The following is a 22,865-nucleotide window of genomic DNA, read 5'->3' as shown; positions in this document are numbered from 1 at the left end:
TCCCACAAAGCAGTCTGAGTGCTGAACTCCAACCTCAGTGACTTAAGAGTAACATTGACATCCCAGCCTTCCCTTGGGAAAATATTTCTCATCCCTCTCTTAACAAAGGTTACCCTCTGCTCAGTGCTTCATTCCATTCCTCCTCTGCATCTCCCCTGGAGCACTGAACCAGAGAAGGGTTTATGTTGCTGAGGCACTCGGTCATCGCCCTCCCTGCCCTTTCTTGGGCTTTGCTAAACTGAAGTCCCTGTTTAAAGAAGATCCTACCCTCCAGTTTCTCCCCTACACTAGTGGCTCTGAACTCACATCCTGACAATTAGCTTTGCCAGCTAGTTCAGCATCTCCGCATCTGTTTTCAAAGTGGTCCTACTTTTGGAAAGCTGCCAAGCTGCTTTAATTTCCAGCTGAAGCTTTTGTTAAAGCTTCCCACTTAGCCTCCTAGCTGACATTCACTCTTACCTTTCTGGGTTTCACGGTGTCTGGATCCATTTTACCTTCCAAGAGACCCTCGTAATAACTTGCATTCTCCAAGACATCTTCATCATCTGGGTGGAAGAGGAGGTAGGACTTGGCACACTCCAGGGCTTTTACATAGTCACCGACTGAGAGACAACACAATCGTTATCAGAGGGGCAGAGGAGGAAACAGCCCTGCCAGTAGTGCTGGGGGCTCAAAAGGAGCACAGCAAGGCAGAGCTGAGGAGGGCAGCTGAAGAGAGGGAGGGCACAGCTTGAGCTCTCCATTAGCTGAAGGGTGAGCCCCATGCTTTATCAGGCTCTTTTGATGCAAATTTGTCTTAACTGCTCCATTTCAGCAGCAGGGAAACTGAGGTACAGACACATGAGTTCTCTGTGGTCATGCAGAGGTCAGATGGGATCCAAATTAGATACAAATGGACAGGCAGAATGTGGATGCTGTCCAGCAGCAAACTGCAGAAGCTCAGTTTGCTGCAGAAGCAAACTGCAGCAGCAGAAAGCTGCTTCTGTGCAGCATCTTTCAGGGCTCTGGGGCAGTTTACCCACCACATTAAACCTCTAACTGGGCAGAGGAATAAAAAAGCCTGTGTACCACACACAAAATGCTTCTGACTCCTCCAGCTTTCTTCACATTGCAATGAATGAAGAAGCTTTATGTTTGAGTAGCAGTTCTGCCCTTCACTTATTCTGCCATTTTCAGGAAAGAGCTCTTAGCTCAAGCCTGAGATAGCAGAATTCTGCCGAGATTTTCTTTTATGTAACAGGATATAATAAAATACCATACGGGACCACACAACTGGCAGTATATTATAACACTGCCAACTCCTGATATTTTGCAATGTAGCCAACTCCTGCCGCTTTACTGTGAATCTTAAAATATTTGGTAATCAGTAAAAATTGGCATCTTGGAATAAGCTTGTCCTAACTTGTATATCTATCTATAAACATAATAACTTAGAAAATGCATCAGTTGGTTTCAGATAATGTGAAACATACAAATCCCCAGAACTTTAATGTCAAAGTCAAATGAAACAACCCTAAAAAAGCATTAATTATTTAAAGAAAAGAATGTTTAAGTTAAAGGTTGGACTTTTAAAACCTGACTGATGACTTTAAACACTTTTACAGAAATGCTTAATTGCATTTAAGTGAACCTGATATTTGAAGAGCAAATTTCCAATGTCCTTTCCTTACTGACTCTTTCAGACCATGCCACTGCATCACAGTAGTGTGAACATCATGTGGTAATACCCTGATTTCCCCATAGAACAATTCAAACTTGCATAAAAGGTAACAAAACTCTGCAAGCGCTATGAGAAATAGAAAGACAGCCTTTACCTCTGTAATAGGCAAACTGCAAGTAGTCATAATGGAGGGGCAGGAAATTTTCAATGGGTGAGATTCGGCCAGAACGTGTGGCGAGTTCTCTGACACAGTCATGTTTGCAGGCCAGGACTTGCATGTAGTGATCTGCCAAGAAAAGTGGGAGAAAACAGACTGAAGTGAGAAGGATGGTGGAGGTGCTGAGACAAGGACAGAGGTTAAATATGACTGGCTGAAGGACGTGCAACTTGCACTGCTCTGGCCCAGCAGGTAACTGCACACCTAAAGAGCTCAGGCTCTTTTCCAAAGCCAATGGAGAGTTGAAGTCACATTTTTCCCCTTTGAGAAATGCCTTTCTCCTTCTGTCAACTGTAGAGGGAGCTTGAGCATCTCTTTTGTGTTCCAGGAGCTGCTGCTTCGGCCCAGGAAAGACGGATGGGTGCAAGCACATGCAGGTGGCAGGTAGCTCTTCAGCCCCACAAGCGAAACCAAAGGTGGGGACATCCACAGAGCAAGCAGAGATGGGTGGACAGGGTGGACACATGTGCTGCCACATGAAAGCCATCCTCACGCTTGCTTACTTCAGCTCATCTTTAATCGTCTCCTTTTTGCAGCAAGAAAGCTCCTAAGTGCAAGGGGGGGTTAGATGAGAGGGGTCGGTGCAGCTTCTCAAGCATGGCAAAGCAAGGCACCTGCAACGCAAGTCTGAAAGGTCTAAGGTGTAAATACTGGCAGCAAAATCCCTGTTTGCTGCTTCTCAAAGATGGGATTTGGAGTTGTTATTCCCAGGCATATCTGGCCAAACCAAGACACAGCACTTGCAGAGACCAACAGGCTTGTTCTCACTCCGAAGTGATGTGTTGGGTTGATGACCGCCACACCATGACCACATCTGTGCCCCAGCACAGAAATATCTTCTCTGCTCACTGGAGCCGCAGTTGACTTGTACAGCACAGAAGCAATTTAACAGAGACCTGTTTGATGAACAGCAGCTTTCAGTGAGAAGGAAGGTAGATTTTCTTTGCCAGTAAAGGCTGATCTCTTGGAAGGCTTGATATGGCACTTGGTGTCTTGGTTACGGCTTTAAAAGCAGGCATGACCAGCTGCCAGATACACTGGTACCAGGTCAACCCTTACAATACTCCTGATATTTTCTGCATGGGTAAGTAAACCCAACAAAGGCAGCTTCCCAGCCAGTATGTTGGTGGTTTCTCAGCTTGGTCATTTCAATTAGATTTCCTGTCTTGACACAAGCAAAAAATAGGCAAAACTGAAAAACAGTTTGCAAACAAATGAAGTATTTTCCACACAAGAAGGAAAACTGCAGAGCTTGATGTAACTCCAAGGCCACGAGCAGATAGATAAATAAGATTCCTGTCACCAAACAAATCTTAATTTATTGCTCTTCTTTCCTTACAACTAATTAAATGTAATCTCATTTCTGCTGTGAATGAACTGTTTTAATCCCCTCTGGCTCAGAGCCACACATGCAAATCTGAAGATTACACAGCAATGTCCAATTCTCTCCAGAGAATTCAGTCAAGATCATAATTAGGTGGGCCTCAACTAATGACAAATCCATGCATTTGGATAGAGAGGAAATCTATGTTCTGAGTCTTTTTGGCAGCTTTCCTGGCCATCTGGAGTATGACCAAGAGGACTCTGCTGCTCTCTTCATATGCATTGAAAAACAGAGAAAATAAAAACAGAGGCCAGCAATATCTAGTTTTCAGTGAGGTATGTGAGACTGTGTACGGGGGAAATGGAGGCAGTTTATGTTAAAGCACCTTCACTTCCAGCTCTTATGGAGAGCTGCAAGTGCTCCACACATCTGGAAATGCAATTTCTGGCCCAGCTCTTATTCAGGACCAAAATGAGTTGTTCTAGTTCCTTGTCTTCTGGATTTGCATTTTATGGCTTTCCAAGTGCCTCCTTCAGCATTACTTAGCAGCAGCAGTAATGGAAGGGAAGACACTACACCAAATCTAGCCAAAGGCCCAAACTCAAACATATTCCAGGGCCAAGGGTGAGAACACTAAGATGCAAAAAGATCTCACCTGCAATAGCTTCGTAGAGGCCAGCCTTATATTCCAGGTACTCATGCTCTTCAAATCTCTGTGGTCCCTCGCACATGATCTGGCAATCTTCATCCTCAGAGTAGTACCCTTTCAATGCACTCTCCAAGAAGTCAATAGCCAGCTCGTACTCCTCCTTATCATAGTGCTTTACCCCAGCACTGTAGTCTTCCTGCAAAGTAGGTAGGCAGAAGACAAGACCATGAGTGGGCTATGCTGCTTGGACCACAGCATCCTGCCCTTGCCAACTGCAGGTGCTTCTCAAAACAAGCAGGCAGGGACAGAATAATCTCCAAGTACTAGACACAAACGATTGCAGCAAACCATATTTAAGCCATCAATGGACTTTTGGACCAGTGGGACCTTAACCTGCCTAAATGTTTTTCTGAACTCCTACATACTTAGGGAAACCTTAGTGCCACCTCTGGATTATGCATTATTTGAAAAAACATTTCTTTGTTTTTATCCTCCTACCCAGCAATTACACCAGAAAAGACTGCTCTTGACCCAGGCACATCTCCTAGAATAGCCCCTACGGAGCACCTCCATTAATTACACAAAAAAAGCCACTCCTGCTTCCTCATGTCTTGAGAAATCACAAAGCTTGGGGCAGCCCTGGCATTTGTGCTGGGCTTTCACTGTGGGGAGGTGGAAATAGTTGTCACTCTCCTGCCTGCCACCCTGCACCCTCACCAGCAAAGCTGCAAGCACATATCCTGCCCAGGTGGGAGAAGCCATGGATGACCCCAGAATTCCCTGAAGAGAGGAACGGAGCAGTGTGCCTTGAAAAAGAAGGAGCTGGCTTGACTTAAAGAGAGCTCTGAAAGGGAGAGTTTGTTTTCCTGTATTGTAATATGGACCTTGGTAAGAATCTCCCCATTCAAAGATGGTGCTTTCTTAATCTCCTACATCTCCTCTCTCCATACTGCCTGACATTTAACCCAGGCAGCTCTTTAGCTCAGACTCACCATGTGCTGCTTGGCCTCTCGGTCAATCAATCTGACCTTCCCTGCTGTGTTCTTGTAGTTTTCAATGTCCTGCTGTATCTCCATGTGCTCAGGGTTTGCCATGAAGAAGGTGTGAGCCGCATTTGCTGCCTCCTCCAGCTTGTTCAGCTGTAACAAGATCAGAAAGACCAAGCGAATTTGTGATGTCGGACAGTGAACACAGCAGTTTATGCCACACCTTCTGACACCTTTATCTCTGATGCCCTTTTGACACCACTGGTCTGGGCAATGATGGGATAGTCAATGAAAACCTGTATACAGAAGCTGTATCAAGTTACTTTGGATTTAGAGATTCAGAACTGAGGCAGAATCAGTTTCACTCTGGAGAGATCTTCACAAACAGACAAAAATGCTAGTGCTAAACACACCCACAGAAGCTGCCAGGAGCTCAAGGAGCAGGACAGATGTTCAGGTGAAACATCTGCATGACTTAGCAGGAGAGAGAGGGGCCACTTCCATGGTTAATGCACTTGCTCCTGAAAGAAAGCCACCATCACTGACTACCAGTGAGATGTAGAGTCAAGCTGCTGGGATCGGTCTGCAGTCTGAGCAGGCTCACCCAAGCTTTTTAGCCAGAATCAGGCTAATGCTAGCCTTGGCAAGGCTATGTCCAAGTACTCATTGATAGCAAAATTCACCCTCAAACCTGTGCCACTACTTCTAGGCTTCTGAGGCACGAGAGCCAGTGAGCTTAGGCATACTTCTACTATGCTGCTGTCATAGTACAGCAGCTCACACGCAGAAATCTGCACATGAACCCATAAGACAACCCAAATGGCAAAATGATGAGAACTGAAAAACCAGCCAGGCGTATAGTAACTAGTTTAATCTCTGACCTACGCTTATCCTTAGAGATGTGGTTGAACTGTCAGCCATCTGAGCAGCCACCTCATCAGCAGGTGGATTGTTACCTCAGCAGAAGTGCTTGCAACCATTTTTAAAATTAAAATACGCATCCAATTACACATTAATGCCCATTGAACCAAGTGGGATTGGCATCTGGGTGAAATCACAGGGCCTTCTCCTTGAGGGATGCCCTGACATACATATCCCATAGCAATGCTGCATGAGCGGCTTATGAAAGTGATGAAGTGCTAAGGGAAAAAGTGCAAAGGATTTGTTCAGGGCACTTGGCTGCAGTAACAGCATGGCAAAACCTCTCTTTTCATGCTGAACATTGCTCTGAGCAGGAACAGCTGGAGTGGGGCAAGAGTAACAGGTTTGATTTGGCTGGACAAAGGAGAGTCCCCCTGAAAGCCCCAGGCCAACACCAAATCACTCGGCAAATCTGCTCCTATTTGGAAAGTGGAGCTGTCTGCCAGCACTAATAAAACACCCAAGTTGTTTAAGTGGCAGAATGATGCCTCCTTTCCTACTGCACATAAAGCTTGGGAAGACTCCAGAAAAAACAGGTGAAGACACGCATTATTTTTGCAAGGTAACCTTCTCTTAGGGCAGCGTGGAGGATGTGTGTGTGTTTTGGCTGTGAAGGAAGCAGCCGATGCCTGTTGAATCTCCACTCTCAAACAAAATTTCCAAGGCACATATTAAAAAATTATTGTAATGGGTTTCCTCTGGCTTTTCCTCAACACAGGGTGGAATTAGAAATGCAGCAAGATGCTGAAAACGACTGTTTTCCATTTAAAAAAAAAGAAAAAAAATTATGTCAATGATTGAGAGCCCAACTTAAAGTTGAGGTAAGCTTGAAAGATGCAGAGCACATCAGGACATGTATTTAGCCTCCTGGGACTCAGTGCATCCCCCAGAGAAGTGCCCAGCGCTTTCACCTGTGCTGTTTAGATTAAAATGAGTGCAAACACAGTCTGCAGAACAAACAAAGAGATTACCATGAGTCAAAATGGTGGTGACTGGAGACATCATGGCTGTTTGAAATCCCTGGCTGAGCTTGTCAGGGTGCCTGTGTGATTCTCATTATGGAGACACTGAATGGGACCAGACACACAACTACTACGAGGTGGGTTGTGAAACTGGCACTTTTATATCAGATGAGCCATTCTGGACGTGCTCTCACATTGCTTGCTGGGGCATGGAGACATTTTGAAAGCAGGTGCCTGGATACACAAAGACCTGCTGGAGGAAAAGCCCAGCCATTGCTGCAGGGCCAGGTCCACACCAGCACAGCCAAAATCACTTGTGCGGTTCCTTGAAAGGCAAGGTCAAAGCTGGCCAAAGAAGCACGCATGAATACCCCCAAAAAGATAAAAGCTCTGGTCAGAGAGCATCGCAGCCCACTCCCCAGATCTGCCCTTTGAAACCAAAGCACCTCTGTGCTGCAATGCCCACAGAAACGCAAAAAATTTGCCTTGTGTAAACTTCAGAAGTTTTTCAGGATTAGCTCTGTGCTGACAACACATGCAGGGAAGCCAGCTTTTACTGCAAAAACAGCATCAGTTCCAGTCCTTCTCTTGGAGTTTTCCTAAGAACACCACTCTTCAGAATAACCTCCTGGCCTCCCAGGCAAGCAAAATGACTGTAATTTTTTTTTTCAGCTCAACACAAAAAAAACCTCAAACCTCTTCAATGTGGATTTTTATTTTTTTAAAGAGACGTTCTTATTCAGAAACATGCATCCTGTCTTGAAAAACCTCGTCTCAACATTATCCCATCCTGAAAAAGGTTACCACAGCTGGACAGCATCTGATACAAGACAAAGGATGGACCAGAGCATCTCATGATGGGAATTTTCAGGTCATGCTGAGTGTAGGTGGGACTGGCACTGCAGCCGGTAATTAGAAAGGTTGAGATGGGGCAAGAAGTTTGTTGGAGACACATGAGCTGCTGACCCAATCCAGAGGATTTCTATTAAGCTACTATTTGAGCTGTCCAGGAGAACAGCATTCTTCCATGACACATCACAGACGTCTATTCACAACTTAAAAGGAACCAAATACGTCTCAGCAAGGGACTGGTCCCTGAAGACACAGCTGCAATTGCCTGTTATGGGATGTTCTTTTCTCCTTTGGTTCTAGCTCCTTTTCAGAAAGCTGTCAAAAACTCTCACAGATCCTAGGATGGGCTTAGGTCTTCCTGGATAACATCCACTTCTGTGAGATAGGAAGAGTATGATTTCTAGACACAATAGAAAATGTCTTTCCCCCCCTTCAAAAAAGGCTCATGCTGTGTATAGTCCTCCTGGGTCTTCATAGCAGAGATGACCTTTGAAGGTTGCTAAGTGGACTCAAAGCAGAACATTTCACCTCAACACTTTTCAATTTGTCATGTCCCATATTTGCCTCAAAAACATTCAAGTAACAGAAAGAAGCCAACAGCTGCCAAGTTTGGGGGAGATTTTCAGTGGATGTGTGTATACAAAAGCAAATTCCTAACTGGTAAGACACATTCAGAGTCAAGCACTGACATTAATTATGAAACACTCTGGGGAAACTTTAGCCAAAACACTTTGAATTCACAAGGAGCAGGATATTTTGGTTTTTAAAGGTCTGGGCAGGGACTCAGGACACCTGGACTCAGTTCCTGGCCCTGTCACAATCTTACTGTGCAGTCATTGGAAAAAACATTTTGTTTTCTTTGTGCCTGATTTTCCATTGTTTTAAATGAGTAACAATAAAAATAATAGCATTTTTTCCTACAGGGCAATCATTTTGTTTATTTAGACGGCAAGCAACTCAGGGACCATAAGCATATGCAAGCACGTAACACAAGGGGATTTTGATGTTTGTGCGACCACTGCTGAATGAAAATCTGCAAGGAGAAAATGACAATTGTAGAATCACAACCTTAGTATGTGCTCCAAGGTCTGCTTGTTCACCCCACTGAAATGATATTGCTGGGCTATAGCTGCAGCTTTGCACCAAACCCTGTGTAATTTGCCCAGAGATGACACACAAAATCAACACCTGCACTGAGAGAAACCCCAGGAACACCATGTCCATTTTGATCTTACCATGACAATGGCTAGAGACAAGAAGGGGAAAACACAACACACCAATGTTCACACCAATTCTGAGTTTTCATGATGAAATTATATTTCTTTTCCTTGTTCAAATGTTAGGATTATTTCATTTAACAGAAAAAGAGGACAATTATTTTAAGCAGCAAAACCTCAGATTAAGGAATTCCAGCAAATTGCAAATGCTCAGTTTCATTCCCATCTGGGCCAGTGCTGGCCTGGACTTCAATGTGACTGCAACTTCCAACTTCCAGTAGTGGCTGGAATTAGGAAGGCTGTTTTAACTGGAACATTAGACAGAACCATAGGCTGGGGAAAGGACCTTGAATGGACATTTTGAATATCACCATACAATTGACTCTAAGTCTCATTGATAACCATTGAGAAAATTGAGCTTTCATGGGCTGCATGATGAAACATGAGTTAACAGTTTTTTAATAGCTCATTGTCATTCTGGTAGCTGTCGAGCTATATATCTGCCAGTAAACTCCATGCTGAACAATCTGGTTTGTACCTGTAATGCCACTATCACAAACCTGCCACACTTAGGAAATAAACTGTCTCACTGGAACATGTCTAACCTTGTGTTTGATTTTATCATAACCTCAGCAGCTGCATCCCTCAAAGAAAGACATAGAGCATACACCTCATCACTAATGCTCACATGAAAACAGCTCAGACTGGCTCACCATCACGCGCAGGCGTGTGCTCCGAATTCGCACTTGCCCTCACTATGTGCAGATGAATGAATTGCGACTGAAGCCCACCTCATACCAGGTGCTCAGAAAGGTTGCATAAACCCAGCACCACACACCACCACCATGGTTTTAGCTATAATGACCCTAAACTTGCAGCCCTTGAAGTTTGTTCTCTGATGCTTGGCAGTGGGAGTAATGAAGTGAAACAGGCAGTGTACCAGTTCTATGAAATGAACATTAGACAGCCTTACAGTCTGCTTGTGCAATCACCACCACTTCATTTGTACACTGACATAGTGCCATTTATGGGCAGAAGAAGCTATAGCCAGAATATCTACAGTTACTGAGGTACTCCCAGTTTACCTTGAAGTTTTCCTGGGAAGAACAAGCATAAAAGAAGTTTTTCGGGAAGGGAAAGAGAAGAAAAGCTTACACACTGAAAAATGTATCAGATCCCTCAAAACCCCAGTATTTCTTGCCACATCAAGACTGGACCTACCTGCACAGTTAATTGCTGAGTGCCCAAGCTTGGCATGGAGACTGTGGAAAACATTTCAGACTATTTGGCTGACCTAGAAACCAAAGTCTCAAACAACCGTTCAATGGTTTGCTGAACAGATACTGTTTTTTTTAAACTTATCCATAGGTCCACTGCTCCTGTGCTGTATCAGAGGTTTAGTGCACTGTGCTCTGCAGAGGAGGAACACTCTCGACTTGATAAACATAGATAACAAGGAAAATAAAAGGCTCAGTGTCACGAAGGATTAATCTCATTGAGTCTGTGGAGAGTTTACTGCCTGGGCAAGTAGAAGCAAGCACCATGAGTTGCTACAAATAGCATATGACTTCCTCTCAACGATTTTATTATTGCAATTAGAGAAAGAAAAAAGTTTCCAGAGAAGTTTTCCCTCTGCTGATGGGATTGCACATTTGCCAAAAGGTACTCAAGCTGTCTGCCGCCCACAACAGCAAGCACTGACCCTGCAAAACACTAAAATCAGAGAGAAAGGCAAGCATATGTCCAGAAAGAGCCTTACTCAAGTATAGGGAATGGGTACCAAGTGACAATGATGTGAAGCAGCCTTCGAGTTCATTAGCACACCACCCCCTGCTCTCCAAGGAGTTTACTAGTTTCTTGTCTTCCAATTGAAGATAAATATGGTTGGACCCTGCCTTTGCTGCTACTGTGACAGGGAGCAATAGTGGTGCTTCCTGGAGGCTCCTCATGGATCTTTTCAGAGGTCTTGTCCATTTCCAAAATGCAGGCAGCTTCTCTTCAGTGTGCTTTGGACACTTCCTCTCAGACCACCCCAGTGTGCCCTGCTGCTCACCAAAACTCTGGAGGACCCAGATCCAAAGCAGAACAAATTTGGAGAATTAGTACAGGGAAAACTTTTTCATCAGAAAGGAAAATTAAGAAGGGTTTGGGTTTTTCCGTTATTCCAATAAGCAATTTTTCAGCACACAAGCACATGCAGAATGGTAGGTATTTGGTCAAAAGAGCTGAGTAAACCATTGAATTAGTCTCTGGAAAATAGCAGATAATTAGACATTTAAAACCAAACTAAACAAACCACTTGAGTATTCTTCATGAAATGAATTTTTTCAATTAACCAAGGATAGAAATCAGATTTCCTAACAAATCTCTCACTTGAGCCATGCTGACTGTATTTTATGTAAGTGTACATGTGTACGTGCTCAGCAGACTGACTACATCACCCCACCCCACCCCGCCTGAAAAGGACATTTTGCACTGAGAAAGCAAATTAGACTGAGATCCTTCCTTCCTTCTTTCCCTCTCCAATGTGCTTCTCTTAAATTGTTTCCAAACAGGTAAGAACGAAGATTTTCACACGTTTCTGGCTGTGCATTGTATGCTTCAGTGCATACATAATTTAACAAATACTGCACACGGAGCAGCGCATTACTCACAGCAAGTGACTTGCAAAACCTCTTCCCAGCAGGAAAGACCCTTCCCACATAAATCCGCATAGCAGACAGTGGGAAATGCGTTTGTGTTTACTGAACCTTCTATCTGACTGTGAAAACACCAAGACAGATTTTGTCCTGTGTAAGCACTCAGTTCCAACATACTCTGATGACAGCTAAGTTGCCTGTGAAACAGTATTTTCAGACAAGTAAAAATTCCTAGAACATGCAGCGCGGGCTCTCCTGGCAAAAATCAAACCCCCTACAACTGAGATTTTAAAGCTTGGGCAAGAAATTTCTTTTAGATGAGAGTCTTCCTTCTGTGCCAGCAGGTGACAGGCAAGATCACAGACAGGAGCTGGCAGCACACAGATTTCAGCACACTACTCTGTACAGAAAAAGGTCGCTTCAATCAGCTGATAGCTGACCAGTTGTCCCCTTCCCTCCAGCTGCAAACATAAAACCATGATGCCAAGACACAATGGCCACGCCACAGTCAGTGGTGTGAAACACCCTGGACCACGGGCTCTGAGCAGCTCCTCCAAAAGTTTTGTCTGGCTGAAAATGGGCTCTTTCTCTATTTTTAAGGATGTCAACATAATTTGAAAGCTAAGTAAGAGCTTATAATTTTCACTGGAAGAGGTGGAAAGTATTCAATGCTCACGAGTCTGTGCAGATGGTTACCCATGAGGCTCCTATACCCCAGTTTTCCTTGGTCACGTAATTAGAGATGAGCCAGTGGCCTTTGGAGACGAGTAGCATGGGAGAAGCAACACACTTTCAATCTAATGGCAACAAGCAGTGGAAGATACTAAAAGATGTGGGGTATAAAGCCAGCCAAGATTTCCACAGCAGAGATTTTCTTGTGCATGTTCTTCCTCCTGTTGTAATAGCATCCTTGTGGCAGCCCCAGTGATTGCACACCCGTAATAAGCCCATGCAGCATTTTAAACTAATGAAACAGAGCAGCTGGAACAAGCACTATGTGACTATCCCCTTCTCACAGACCACCAGCAAGAGTCCCATGGGCCACAGGCTGTTCAACAAATAAGGAGCTTTCATCTGATATATTGGTATACAGATATACTGATACACTGGCTGAAAGTGAAAAACACAGCACTGCACCAGCTACTAAGAAGGAGAAAAAATGACTGCTACTGATAACCCAGGACAATAACAGAGAGGCCTGTACAGTCCCCTGCAGAGAGTCTTGGAAATACCCGGGAAGAAAGGGGTGAATCTCACTAAAACTGCTGGCAAAGAGCGAGGGAGACCTTTGCCCATGAAGGGAGGAAAGTCGAGGCTGGAATGCTTCAATCTCATTTAAGTTAAAACTAATTGAATACTTTTGGGAAAAAAACAGAACAAACCAAAGTTGGCAGGCAATTAAAAGTGCTGTGGGGTGCATCAAGTAAGCCTGAGTCACAGGAAGAAGCAGACAGGGCATGCCTTCCAGCAGCAGAGGTGCCACGGGAACATAACAATATTCTACATTTCCACAAAGTCTTCCAGCCTTAGGAAACCAAAGGCATTTGATTTGGGCCAAGAACAAACTTATCTGTGATGAAATAACTGAAGCAAAGTGATGACACAGGCATGGAATGGAAAATGCCTGGGAAAGGATCACTTTTTTATAGTATTTAAGATCCCAACACAAGTATAATCCACAACACAGTAACAAACTTTACAGTGTTTATTCTAAGGAGGTTGAAGGCCAAAGTACGCTGCAGCACATCTTTATCAAAAGACTTGCTATCAGTAAAGCATTTCATTAAAACAAGTGACACACAACCTCCTCTTCCAATGAGGGGATGAGAGTTATACTCTTGTGACTAAGTTGATTAACAAATACACAAGAGATGGTGAATAATCTGAGAGCTGTGTATGACAGGTTGATGCCATGCATGTACCAGCAAGAATAAGGCAACACAGCTTAATCTGACAAACTTCTGGATATCAGGACTTCTCCTGGGAAAGGACCAATGGCATTTGTGCAGTATGTTTGCAAGAATGCAGAAAGCATGTCAGAGACTGGATCTAAAATTAGCAGAACTGTCACATATTTTTCGTTTTCCAGATTCTGCATTTTCCCTGTATCTTCCCCCTCTGAGACCCATAAAGCAGTATCTTTACAGTTTAGTTGATTTTTTCTAGCATCCTGCCTCCCTGGACATTGCAACTAGTCATGCTGCACTGGCTGATAACATCAGGCACTGAGTCAGACTCCTGAGCTGTCTCCACACTGGTATCTCTATAGAAATAATAACTAAATCGCTTAAGAAAAGCCCAAAAGAAAAATCAGAGGCAAGCAGAAAAATTCTTACAGCAGAAATTTTCCACCCTTTTCAAAGTTTAGCAATGGCTTAGCACCTTTGAAAATAGTCAGACATGATGAGTTGTTGAATGCCCTTCATGAGCCAGTTTCCTGTGAAAATGCATATGCTTGTCTGCTGTTATTCAGTATCATCCACACAGCTATACGTGCTCCTAGAAAACACCTTTTCAGAGAGGATGCACAGATTACTCATGACCATTCTGGAGCATGACTGCTGATAAAATGATACTCCTTTTTTGCAGCCCTCTTCTGATGTAAATAGAATTTTCTCAAATGGCTTATCTAAGCCCTGTTCCAAGCCTGAAGACCACCTCTCACTACTTTTCCCCTGAGCAATAGAAAGCTCATCTCCTGAAGGTACTGACTGACTGATAGTGATTATGGTGAGTTTATTTGACTAACAACAGAACAACTATTTGAAAAGCAGAGTGCAGACCCCTGCCGGTGGGCTGCAAACAGGACTGCTATCTGAGAAAGAGGTTGTTATCTCTGTTTCCCGAGCCACAATGGGACAACAAAGGGAGAAACAAGCAAGCCATAAATCCCAAGGAGAAAAGAGACTCATAGCTATTCCCTTAACCCAAAACCCTTGACAGTCTTCAAGGAAATGGCTTTAATTACTATGGCTTTTTTCCAGATACAATATTTCTCGAATACCTTTTCTAGGGCTCAAGTCATAAGCTAGTGGATCACAGTCTGCAACTGCTGAATGTTTGGAAACCATCATGGTAGTGATGGACATTAGGGCACTGCAGACCTGATTAGATAAAGCATTAGATCACTATTCCAATACAACATTTTACCATTTAGCAAAGACTGAAGATCTACAGATCAGGGGTGGGCTCTGCTCACCATGAGGGGAACTGACCAATACCGAGACAAAGCAAACTGAGTTTATGCATGAGGTGACCTTGGGAAAAACGCTGGTCTGGAATGCAAAGGAAAAGTCTTGTAAGGGACACTACCTTTCCCCCAGCAGTGGCCAGGGGTGGACACTCGTGGGCAGAGCGTAAGGACACGGCACGTACACAGTGACCCTCACACTCAGGTTATTGTCGGGGAAAGCAGCAGCTTACAAGCTTCCTGAACCAGGATTTGACTCCAGACCACTGTGCTTAAAAGCCACTGATGGACCTATCCTCTAAGGTGCTGTGTAATCCTTTCTGGAACACATTTCTACAAGCTGCAATAAATAAGGGATTTAGGAGATTTTAAGACATCAGTTTATTATTTTCCTCAGAGTAGATGCATGGCTCAGAAAGACCTACCAGTAGGCTGTGTTAGAGTTTTCAGAAGAGGTGGGGTTGCTGCAAAATACACCTGCAAACATATTTACAATGCCTGGAAGGCAAGAGCCGTTGCAGCAGCACTGCAAACTTCCTCAGGCTCATCCAACGTTTGTTCATTACACTAAAACTCAAACCCATCTGAGTAAAACAGGGATGTAAGCTGCTGCTCAGGCTCTTGGTGCAGCTCCAGCATCTCCTGTGGAGTTACATCAGGGTGAATCTGGCTCATGCTTCAGTGAGCATGGCCACATACCACTTGGACAATTGCCTCCATACATGACACACACCGCAAGTCTCAGCTGGATTTGCTGCTTCTGAAATGAAAACACTTTGCTCGCTTTCCCCAGCCTTAGCTTGGTAATCTTTACTAAACACTTATCAACTAGACGGCCTTCATTTCCTGAGAGCCTGGACCTAATTACACCAGGAAACACTCTGCTTTTTCTTCAGACACTGAGAAATGCTGGTTTCTGAGCCCCCCTCCTACAAAATCAAACTTCTGTCTGATTAGTAGCGGATAGGGCTTGGGGGGGCAATGTAGCTGTATCTCAAAAGGCAAACTGCAGTGGTTATTCACAGAGATGCCCTGGCTTCACTCTATATTGTTAATAATAGCAATAAAATGTCACATCTCCCCTCCATCCTTCATTAATGTTAGCTGAGCCTTGCAAGGCCCCTGCAAAGAGGTATCACTTTCCCCAGATTGCAGGTAAAGGGTCCAGTGTTTCATGGCAAATCAGAACCAGATCTCTGGGTTGCTGGCTCCTAACACCATTCCTTGAAGGAGTGAAACAAGCTCCCACAGCTCCATTTCTTTATCAGGACATTTGATACAGTGGTGGGATGAAGCAGCCTTTGCCGAATGTGCTGCACACAGAACAGCACTTTCAAAACCCTCCTTTGTGCCACAGGGCCAGCTGGGATGTCAAGCTACAATTGCATGCTTGTAATAGAGCTCAGAATATCACCATCAAATCAAACTGTTGGTTAATTAGTGTATGAAAAAAGCCCTACAAATGCAGAGTAATCACTCCAGTAATGGAGTTCTAATGCCAGTAGCGCCAAATCACAAGATCTGCTGTTGCATCAGTTTTATCCTGTGAGCTGCTCAGCCTGTCCCAGTGGGCAGCCAAGCAGCAGTTGTGATGCCACATCTGATGGGAGCAATCTACAGCAAAGCTGCTTGGGCAAGAAAGGTGATGAAGACTTGTGCTAGGGGGTTGTGCTTCCTCTGACTGTGGTTTCCAGACAGTCTCATTATTCCTGTTACCCTTGCTCACAAAAAATCCTACAGAAAGTAAGAGCAGAATTGTGGCCCTTCTAGTGCTGCAGTTTTCCCTTTGCACGAGTTGGTGAAATGGCATGGATGGGATGTGTGAGCTTCCAGTATGGCCAGTGCATGTGTGTCCAAGGGGTGACCCAGGAGGAAGTGTGCACATAGAATCATAGAACAGAATAGAATCATAGAATAGTTAGGGTTGGAAAGGACCTTAAGTTCATCTAGTTCCAACCCTCCTACCATGGGCAGGGACATCTCACACTAAACCATGTCACTCAAAGCTTTGTCCAACCTGGCCTTGAACACTGCCAGGGATGGAGAATTCACAACCACCCTGGGCAACCCATTCCAGTGCCTCACCACCCTCACAGTAAAGAACTTCTTCCTTATACCCAATCTAAACTTCCCCTGTTTAAGTTTGAGCCCATTACCCCTTGTCCTATCACTACAGTCCCTAATGAAGAGTCCCTCCCCAGCATCCCTATAGCCCCCCTTCAGATACTGGAAGGCTGCTCTGAGGTCTCCACGCAGCCTTCTCTTCTCCAGGCTGAACAGCCCCAACTTTCTCAGCCTGTCTCATATGGGAGGTGCTCCAGTCCCCTGATCATCCTCGTGGCCCTCCTCTGGACTTGTTCCAGCAGTTCCATGTCCTTTTTATGCTGAGGACACCAGAACTGCACACAATACTCCAGATGAGGTCTCGCAAGAGCAGAGTAGAGGGGCAGGATCACCTCCTTCGACCTGCTGGTCACGCTCCTCTTGATGCAGCCCAGGATACGGTTGGCTTTCTGGGCTGCGAGCGCACACTGCAGCTGCCTCATGTTCATTTTCTCATCGACCAGCACACCCAAGTCCTTCACTGCAGGGCTGCTCTGAATCTCTTGATGATGTACATGTCTTTCCAAGAGAGAGATCAAGAGATGTGCCCTCTGCAAAGGGCGGATCAGCAGCACATGCCCACATTTTTCACTCTGGGTTGAGTGAAAAAACTATCTTTTTTCCTCCTCCAGGCAAAAGCTGGAAATAAGACACAAACCTAGTACCCTAGACAAAAGCAGTCCACGGACTGAAATCCTGGGAACTGGGATAAACCAGAAGGGAAGCCAATGCATTAGAGTAAATACTTCCCATATATCTCTCCAGCATTGACCAAGCACCCAACTGGAAGCACCAAACACCCTGAATGAGACAGAGCTGAGGTTTTTTCGACCACCATCCTCCCTGGCCTACGGTCACAAACATGTTGCCAGTGATGCAGTGTGGGGGAAGATGCTTAGTCCTTGGACAGGGAGGCTTCTAAACCCTGACACAGTGTCCCACACAGACTGCTGCTCAGGCAGTCTGAGCACATCTGCAACAGCAGCTTGCAGAGCAGGACTTTAGAAAAGAGACTTGTGTTTACCACTGAAACAAGCACAAAGACAAAATACACCAATAGCTACCTCTGAACAGATAAATGCTTGGTCTGCATGGATTCTTGTACTGAAGACAGTTATGGATAGAGTCAGGCTGGATGCCAGGTACACAATGAACAAACATATAGTGTTTAGCTCCAGCTTTTGACACCCTCATGGCTCTACTTGCTGGAAACCCTGTAGAGACACACTCCTGCACAGTCTTCTTCACATCAGGGGCTTAAAAGCATCCATGGTGGTGAATGTTCTTCACTGTTCTCTTATCCAAGTGCCGGCTCCTCCGTTTCTCAGCTGACAGTGGCACCAGGAAACAACATCTTGAAGGATGCATGTGTCACTTGTTGTCACGACACAGGTGTTTATTCCATTAGCGCTTGCTTTAGTCTGCCTGCCTGAGGTGAATGGGGAAAGCAGCTGCTTGCTGCAACTCCAGTGAAGGATGCCTCTGGAGAGGCAGTCCTGCCTGCAGCTGTGGGACGAATAGCACAGCGCCTGTGAGGAGTCGGACACGAATATCACGCAGTGGCACACGCAGGCGGTGGTGTCTCCCACAGGGATGCTGGCAGGGATCCCGCCTAGGCACAGGCTGTTATTACTCACATTCTGCATCCCGGCTGCCAGCTGCAGCCCCACCGCTGATGTCACCCTGGCAGACTGAGAAACACTACCTGCTGTCTGGGGCAAAACTGTTTTCTAGTATGCAAAAATGAGAAGCTGTCTGCTCTGCTGAGGACACGTCTGAAGTCATGCTCTTGCCAGAAGCCAGTGTTTTCTGAGCACTTCCAAAGGGAGTCTGGTTTTCTAATTCTTGGCTCTGGTTCTGAGTTACTGGGAATTCTTCTACCAGTCACTACATATCTCCATGACTCAGTTTCCCTGTTAAACAGGAGCACAAACGTTTTGGCCGTGGCTGCTGGGAAGCTGAATGACAGCATTTAAATACCTTAGATGATGTCTCAGGGCTTAAGACATCGCAAGATTTTTCTGTTGATCTTCAAATTATGTCTCCTGTGAGAGCTCACTCAATCCTTTTAAGTGGCTCTTTGTCCCTATTCCCATCCACACCCTGGCTCCTCTTTGAAAGGCAAATACTATAAAAGGCTGTTTATGGAGACCAACATACAGAAAGAAGTCAAACAGGGTCAGGCTCACTACTGCTTTGCTGCCCCGAGCTGTGGCCAGGGAGGGCTGGTTTCCTGCTCCCGCGGCGATCCACCGGGAACAGCAGCCCGACTGTCCGAGGAGCCTCTGATGTGGGTGGGTGTCTCCTGCCCCTTCCCAATGAAACGTTTTATCTCCAGTGGAAACAGCTAAGACGGAAAAGGCGGATGATGCCAAGATTAAGTAAGAGAATAAGGAAAATAGCCAGCGTCCCTAATCAATCATGCTTGGACAGTGAGGGTTTTATGCGCACAAAGACTTCACTTAAATTCTTTCTTGCATTTATCCACAAGAAAAAAAAAGGTGGTGGCTGAAAAAATTGCCAGATGTTGATTCACCCTTGCTCTCTGCAAACGTTTCCATTTTGTTGAAAACCCAATTTGCAAGCTCAGGAACCCTCAAATATTTATTTTTACTTTTTTTTTTTTTTTTTTTTTTTTTTTTTTTGAAATTAAAACCTGGAAGCAACTCCAATGACAGCACATGACGTGGATGAAGGCAGAGGAACCCTGCCATCCAGCAGACTTTGTGCTGCTAATTTCTCCCTGGCCTGAAGCAGCAGAAGCAAACTGGTCACTCTCTTCCTGTCTGGTATCGTAGATTCATAGAATCAATTAGGTTGGAAAAGACCTTTAAGATCACCAAGTCCAACCATTATCCAAGCACTGCCAGGTCCACCACTAAACCATGTCACTGAGGGCACCTACACAGTTTTTCAGCACTTCCAAGGGCGGTGATTCCACCACTTTCCTGGGCAGCCTGTTCCAATATCTAGTCTAAACTGCCCCTGGTACAGATTGAAGCTGTTATCTCTTGTCATATCACTCATGTTATATCTAACTCCTTTCAGATTGTTGTAGAGGTAGTTGTATGAGGTAGTTGCATAAGGTAGTTATATAATGTCCACCCTCAGCCCTTTCTTCTCCAGACTAAACAACCCCAGTTTCCTCAGCCGTTCCTCTTAAGGCTTATTCTCCAGACCCTCAAGTGTGGGTTCTCCCTGGGATGGAGAAAAGAATGAGTAAAGAAACAAGTACTTCAATGCAGATTTTTTAAAGAAAATATGTGTAACTACAATAAACTTTATTGGTAAGGATCCTAATCATCATCTCATTCACAGAGGTCCTTTAAGCTGCTAGCACTGCAAGGGGCAGAGACTGAAATTACAAGCCACAGAAGGCAGTGAGATAGCCAGAATGTAATGACATCCTATGGACTCACACCAAACACCTGAGTGGAAACCACAAGCCCTGAGAAATCCCATCAAAATCCTCAAGAAGGATCTGCATTTTGCATCCAAAGACAGCATCTTCAGTACAGTAGCCCCTTAGAAACAGCTCAGGAGTCACTCCAGTGCTAACTTTAAAAGACATCACTTAGGAAGTCATCTGTAACTTCTTATCTCATCTCCCATGGGACCCAAACACACTTGCTCAGCCTGAGTAATCCACAAAACCCATAGTCTAACCAGTAGGCATGGCTTCCCCCAAAAAACCCTAAACCTGAGTTCTGTCTGCATCAGGCAATGGTACACCACAGACCATGCAGCAAACTGTGGGTTTCCCAGGTCCCACACACCACCATGCACCACTAACAATGTCTCAGAGCATACCATGCTGCAGAGTGCAAGAGCTGCACCACTGTCCAACATTGCTGTTCTGAACATCCACTTACAGGCAGCAACTGATGGATTAAATATGAGCGGGAGGCCAAGTCGCAAGTCTATTGTCTTATTTACTCACTTAGCCTCCTGGCACATGCACCTAACCATAACATCACATTTAATTTGGTTTTGTTAAACAACCTAACAAAACAAACAACCCCCCCAAACAAACAAAAACCCAACCAAACAAAAAACTTCAGACTTACTTTCTACAGTCCTTCTGTTCTATTTACTACACAACAGCTGTTCATTTCAAGAAGCTGTTGGAAAAACACTCATCTGCTCCCAGTCCAGACTACTGTTAAGAAGCAGAGCATACTTCTCAAACTAAAGAAAATAAATAAAGATGCTTTAAAAATACAAATATGAAGAATGTTGGACCAATGTGTTTTGGTAGTTGCTGAGGCTAATTCAAAACATAAACCCCTGCAGGTGTAACTTCACTGAAACACGTGGCTTTCCATCCAAAATAAATCTAGGCCACACAATAAAATCTGCACAACCTAAATACTGACTTGGTTGGCAAACGGAGGCAGGGGCAGGCTTGCATAGCTAACACCAGTGCTGCATTCAGCCCTCTGGGTTATTATTTATAGATGTTTTCTGTGACAACAGCATGCCTTTCCTCCTGCTTTTTGGGAGCACTTCCCTGGCACAGGGAAGCGAGGCTCACCGAGCTGAAACCACTCTACAAGCCTATGAAGCAGGGAACAGGGCACAGGTCTCTTGGCTGCATTGCAAAGCCCAGCAAAGCACGGCACAGCAGGGCTCAGTCCAGAACCTGGTTTAGGGTCCCTAGGCTGTACCTGCAAGCCCTCAAGGACTGGCAGAGCAAACACAGCTCACACTGCTGTGCTGTGGCACAGGCGCACACAGCAACCATCCCAGGAATGACACTAATACAAAGAAAAACTGGTTGCCAGTGACAGCAGCTGAAAACTCTCTGGCTGCCAGACCACAAACAAGCTGGAGACGTTTCCCTCCCTCATCCTACTTGACATGAGACCTGAGCCAAGCTCCTTCTTCAGTAGCTCTCCAAAGGATTTACCATGAGACTGTCTGTACATTTGATTCCTGGTTGCACGGATCATCCTTGAACTGACAAGGTGAAAAGCGTATGATTTATGGGGCACTGGTGGCAAAAGCACTATCTTGTGATAGGTCAAGAGGGTCAACACCAACTTCCAATTTTCCAGCAACCCTGGGCTAGATTTTCACCAGACCAAGAACAGCAGTAGCAGCTTTCAACTCTTCTGGGAAATATGAGTTACCTTGAGTGAAATACCAGGAAGGGCCAAGATTTTCAATAGCTGCAGACCTCAGTTTGCCTGGGCATACGGGCAGAACAGCGTGGGCTTCTCACTGCAGCTCCTTCAGGCAGCACTAGGTTAACACTTGAACTCAATGATCTTGAAAGTCTTTTCAGCCTAAATGATACTATGATTCTACAGTCTGAGGGCTGCCTACCATGCTTGGACACCTCAAACGAGGGCTGCCGGGCAATTGCTACATCTCATTCGCATGCGGCATCACACACTTTTCTCTTGTGCTGAACAGGTCAGCTGGATTGCAAGCACTTCTGGTCCCAGGCTATGCAGGGAAAGAGGGACTTACATGCCCACTAACTGCAAAGACGAATAGTCTTCTTCATCAGCCCTACCATGGAGAAGCTGTTACTTACGTACATGATGACAGTGGTCCAAAAAGGCAGCTCAGAGCAGGGCCCTCTAAGCCAGCTGGCTAATGCTGCTGCAGTCTCCTTGTCCTATGCCTGAGTCAACTGAAGGTTTTAAGATGCCCTCACCCCAGAGAGCTCATGAACGAGGTTAAAGGAAGGCGCCAGAGAACAATGAGGATAAGAGGGATACAATAAAGCTTAGCTTTTGGAAGGCAGATGGGCCCAAATCATGCAAAAAGTCTTTACGATCCCTCAAGCAGGAAATTAGTGATGACACACTGTCATGTTGCTGTGTCAACAGCTGACACATCACAGCGGGGTAATTTCAAGGACGCACAAGTTATTTTAAAAGCTCTCTTCAAAACTGCAGAGCTGGGGCACAGGAGCATCAAAAGCCTTGCCAAGAAATGGCTCTGCAGAAGACCTGCTGCTGTGATTAGGAACCAGCCTGGGTAGAAGAGCTGCAGCCAGCCCTGCCATCCATGGAAGGCATCTGGGGCTCACCACAGACAGCTGCTGATACAAGACAAAAGCACCAGCCTCCTTTCCCTTTCCCCTTCCAAAATAACAGTACTCTGACCCAAAATGTGTTCAAAGGGTTCATTG

General features: G+C 45.1%; 1 protein-coding gene across 2 annotated transcripts in view; it reads right to left on the bottom strand.

The window, feature by feature from the left end:
* Positions 1–22,865, bottom strand: part of P3H2 (prolyl 3-hydroxylase 2) — a 71,375-nt gene that overhangs the window by 9,960 nt on the left and 38,550 nt on the right. Inside the window, exons 2-5 of one of the 2 annotated variants that reach the window (XM_065674273.1) lie at positions 4,843–4,989; positions 3,857–4,046; positions 1,815–1,946; positions 460–545 (exon numbers count right to left, since the gene is read on the bottom strand). In XM_065674273.1, coding sequence (XP_065530345.1) covers positions 460–545; positions 1,815–1,946; positions 3,857–4,046; positions 4,843–4,989 — 555 coding nt within the window. Of the gene's footprint in view, positions 1–459; positions 603–1,814; positions 1,947–3,856; positions 4,047–4,842; positions 4,990–22,865 lie in introns of both variants that reach the window. The other variant, XM_065674272.1, reaches the window with a different exon arrangement.

The sequence above is a fragment of the Lathamus discolor genome, chromosome 3 (genome assembly GCF_037157495.1).
Source record: "Lathamus discolor isolate bLatDis1 chromosome 3, bLatDis1.hap1, whole genome shotgun sequence".
Lineage (NCBI taxonomy): Eukaryota > Metazoa > Chordata > Aves > Psittaciformes > Psittacidae > Lathamus > Lathamus discolor.
Note: the sequence above shows the minus strand (reverse complement) of the source record. Positions and strands in the feature narration are given on the sequence as shown.